Source organism: Benincasa hispida, chromosome 6 (assembly GCF_009727055.1).
Source record: "Benincasa hispida cultivar B227 chromosome 6, ASM972705v1, whole genome shotgun sequence".
Classification (NCBI taxonomy): domain Eukaryota; kingdom Viridiplantae; phylum Streptophyta; class Magnoliopsida; order Cucurbitales; family Cucurbitaceae; genus Benincasa; species Benincasa hispida.
The window spans coordinates 25,084,847-25,089,148 of NC_052354.1; the positions used below are offsets into that span (position 1 = coordinate 25,084,847).

The following is a 4,302-nucleotide window of genomic DNA, read 5'->3' on the forward strand; positions in this document are numbered from 1 at the left end:
GCATAAATAAGAAACAAAATATTTATTAGCAAAAAGTGCAGGAGAGTTGTTTAGTTATGAAATCTACAATGATGAGTTAATAAGACATGAAATTGACGTTTTTCAATTAGGCCCACAAACTCCTTGGATGGGAGTGGAATTCGCAAACTCAACATTGTTATCAAACATGATCTAATCGATTAAGAAAATTAAGTAGTGCAACTACAATAATGTCTTAAATAAATAATGACGTAATTCAAATAAACTTATACCATCAACTTCCAAATCATGGTTTGATTTTATACGGTACCCCACATGTATGAATATTTATTAAAAAGAGTGAAGGAAAAAAAATGTGGCATGATATAGAAATAAAGTTTAAATGCTAATTTGTCTCTATATTTTCAAATTTAGTTCATTTTCGTCTTTATACTTTTAAAATGTTCATCTTAGTCCTTATACTTTCAACTTTCATTCATCTTGGTCTCTGTATCTTCAAAATGATCATTTTGGTCTTGTATTTTCAAAAAGTGACCATTTTGGTCCAATCATTTTTCATTTCAAAATGTTCATTTTGGTTATTATACTTCAATAGTCACATTTTGAAAGTTCAAGGACCAAAATGAACCAAAGTTGAAAGTACAAGAATCAAAACAAATATTTTGAAAATTCGAGAACCAAAATTAACCAAAGTTAAAAGTATGAAGACTAAAATAAACATTTTACACCGACCAAAATAGTATTTAAACCTAAAAATAATATAAGATCAACAAATATCTACAAATCATTTAAAATTGTCAACCCACACCATTTTTTTTCCGATAGTCAACTAATTAACAGTAATGATTGTTTATAATTAGTTTCGAAACGTAAGAGATTAAAGTGTCACTTTTAAAACTTTAGACATCAAATATGTTTGATCGATTCGATTCTCGACCTCACATGTTTTGATTTGAATATTTTAATAAGAAAGAGAGTAAGGGAAAGGATGGTTGGGAAAGCAGAAACAAACAGAGGAGAACCGACATTTTCTACTTTTAATTTCAATTACCAAAGAGTTGTTCAAACACATACTCCAACCTTAACCGCTAAGCTATCATTTCCCCTTTTCCTCTTTCTTTCTTTCTTTCTATAAAAGCCCTTTTTCTCTCAATCCATAAACACACACAACACAAAATGGCTAAACCAAAACCCACCGCTGTCTCCGCCGCCTCCGGCACGGCGCTCGACTTCTCCGCCTTGCCTGAAGGTTGCATCGCTCATATACTCTCCTTCACTTCTCCTCAAGACGTGTGCCGCTCCGCCTCTGTTTCTTCCACTTTCCGATCCGCCGCTGATTCCGACGCGCTTTGGGACCGCTTTCTCCCGCTCGATTACGCCGCTGAAATTTCTCATGCTGTTTCCCAGATTTTTCCTTCTTTTGCTTCTAAGAAACAGCTCTATCTCCATCTTTGCCGCTTCCCTGTACTAATCCACGGCGGTGCTAAGGTGAAGTTTCATCTCTACCGACCTTAATTTGTCAATGGAAATGCACTTAAATCTTTATGTTTAGTGATTTGAAATTCTTTGATTTGGTTGATGAATTATTGCGTTGGGATTCTCATGCTGCCCATCTTCTTGAGATTAACGACGCTGATTCTTATGCGATTGTTTGTTTTGTTTTGTTCTGTCTTATTTTATTGAGGAAAATTGGGAAGATATTTGGAAATATTTGGTTTGTTTCTTACACTTCATTGTTAAAAACAGATGTTTTGATTTGAAAAGCATGATTTCAAATTGTTAATGATGATGATGTGGAATTGTGTTTGATGTTAGTGTTTGTTTTGGCTTCTCTTTTGAATTCATAGTTCTGAGAGAGAGAGAGNGGGGGGGGGGGGGGGGGGGAGAAGGAGGGAGGAACTATATTTTTTCCTCCACCTTCCCTTGGTTGACTTTTGTTTTTGCCTTTATTTAGAGTGGAATTCTTTCCCCTTCTTTTCTTTTAAAGGGTCACTTTTCATTTTGTATTCAACGCACTTTTTCTTTTTTGCAACAGTGACCAAATTTCTAATGTTGGGGTTTTCATGTATTTGATTTCAGAGCTTTTCATTGGACATAAAGACAGGGAAAAAATGCTACATGATCTCTCCAAGAGAGCTTTTAATTGTTTGGGGTGATGTTCCTAGGTATTGGAGGTGGACTTCTCCTCCTGAAGCAAGGTAAACTTTCTCTCAGTTTGTTCATAATTTAGTTTAGAATCACTTCTTAGAGTTGATTTTTGAGTGAAATTCGTTTTCCATGCCTCGAACATAGAGATCATACAAGATTGCATATTCCTATCTGTAATTCTTAGGAGAATGTTTCTTTTTATTTGCTAAAAACACTTATTGTTGCTATTTCAAAGGTCACATTAGGTAAAAGTTTTGAAAATGTGGAGTGAAGATTTGTAAGTGTGTAATGTTTTTAATGATAATGTTGAGGCATATTATTTGATGATGAATTGTAACAAAACAGGTTTGGGGAGGTAGCAGAGCTGGTGTGTGTGTGTTGGCTTGAAATCAGGGGCAAGATAGAGACAGAGATGCTGTCTCCAGGCACATTATATGCAGCCTATTTGGTATTCAAGCCCACAACTTCCAACTATGGCTTCCAACATCAGCCTGTCGAGGTCGCTGTTGGCCTTGTCGGTACCGAAACTCCGAAGCAAACTGTATATTTAGATGTTGTAGATAGAGAATGGCGACAACGCAACCCAATTGTGCCTAGAGGCTTCAGCCTCTTCAACCTCGGCAGACGTCGCATCATTGGCACGCAAGTATCCATGCCTCCTGAAATCACCAGGAACGACACTCCTGCAGTGGACTGTGGTCGCAGCATCCCTAAGGAGAGGGAGGACCGATGGCTGGAGGTTCAAATTGGTGAATTCTTCATCGATGGGGTTAGCGGGGAGCTCGAGATGAGCGTGTTGGAGGTCAAGGGTGGCCATTGGAAGGGGGGTTTGCTTGTTCAGGGAATTGAAATCAGGCCAAAAGCTTTGAAAACTTAATTATAGAAGAAGAAAAGGAGTTCTTTGGTTCTTTGGTTTTTTGTGTTCTTTACTTAAATGGTACTGTAATAGTGAGAATTCAAGATGGAGAAAATCCATTCCATGTGTACATTTTTGAGAGCTGCTTCTTGTCTTGGAATTTTTGAGGCTATATTGGTATCATTAGCTACAGTAAGAAATGGAGACCAATAGATTTGGAAGGATTAGTTAGATCATGTGATATGATGATGTCTTTCTTCTTCTCTGTTAAGCATAGATTGTGAAACATTTGTAAATATGAATTATCGGAAATGCAACTTTGTGCATACATTATGCTAAACTCTTTTGACTTCTGATGCCCCACCTGAAATGGTTGGTTTTGATTTCATTCTCGTGGTTTGTATGTCAGCATATTTTTAAAATTAAAATAAAATCCTTAGTGTGAGCTTCTTGAGTATTATAAAATAAGTTAAATATAAATTAAGTTTTCTGGTAAAGATGAGAAGCAAAACGGCCCACAATGAATAATATTAAAATAAAATAATTAAAGGAAATTATGAAGGCAAGTTATGAATTTTATGGAAATTTCTCCTAATTAGGACGTAGTCTTACATAGATATCAAACATAAATAATTACAATAGTCAACCTGAAGAATGACATAATATGGAAAAATAAAAGAGTGACAAATGATTTTTAGGACACTAAGCATTAGACATTTATTTTTTGTAATATATATAATATTTTCTCTTAAATGTCCATTATATATGAGATATCTCCTTAAAATCTTATTAGGAAAAAACCCAATAAGAAAAAAATCTTACCGAAGGAAAAAAGTACATATTTTATATAATTTAATAATCTTAAAAGAATATAATATATTTTCTCCCTCTCATGAAAACGTCACTTGATCTTTGAATCGCCGCATTTTAATTTTATGTACCAATTTTTCAAAAGTTGTAGTAAGTAATGCTTTTGTAAATAAGTCGGTCAGGTTATCCTTCAAACAAATTTGTTGTACAGTGATGTCGCCATTTTCTTCGAGATCATGAGTGTAGAAAAGATTTGGTGAAATATATTTTGTTCTATCTCTTTTAATATATCATCATTTGATTTGGGCTATACATGCCATGTTATCTTCGTATAATATCATCGGAGCATTTTTACTAGAAGACAAACCACGTGTTTTATGAATGTGTTGAATAATTAATCTTAGTCATATACATTCTTGACTAACCTCATGAATTGCAAGAATTTCAACATGATTTGAGGAAGTGATCGTTATGGTCTGTTTCACTGATCACCAAGATATAGGAGTTCC

General features: G+C 34.7%; 1 protein-coding gene across 1 annotated transcript; it reads left to right on the forward strand.

The window, feature by feature from the left end:
- Positions 1–1,080: 1,080 nt before the first annotated feature.
- LOC120079237 (F-box protein At2g02240-like) lies at positions 1,081–3,332 on the forward strand. The gene is made up of 3 exons (XM_039033399.1): positions 1,081–1,467; positions 2,059–2,177; positions 2,473–3,332. Exons 1-3 carry the CDS (start codon positions 1,156–1,158, stop codon positions 3,002–3,004), a joined length of 963 nt encoding a protein of 320 aa, XP_038889327.1. The 5' UTR covers positions 1,081–1,155; the 3' UTR covers positions 3,005–3,332.
- Positions 3,333–4,302: the final 970 nt, after the last annotated feature.

Excerpts from the sequence above, each read along its gene's own strand:
- LOC120079237 (XM_039033399.1), top strand. The coding sequence starts at position 1,156 with ATGGCTAAACCAAAACCCACCGCTGTCTCCGCCGCCTCCGGCACGGCG. Across the intron at positions 1,468-2,058 it reads TAATCCACGGCGGTGCTAAG|AGCTTTTCATTGGACATAAA; the intron begins GTGAAGTTTCAT and ends ATTTGATTTCAG. Across the intron at positions 2,178-2,472 it reads ACTTCTCCTCCTGAAGCAAG|GTTTGGGGAGGTAGCAGAGC; the intron begins GTAAACTTTCTC and ends GTAACAAAACAG.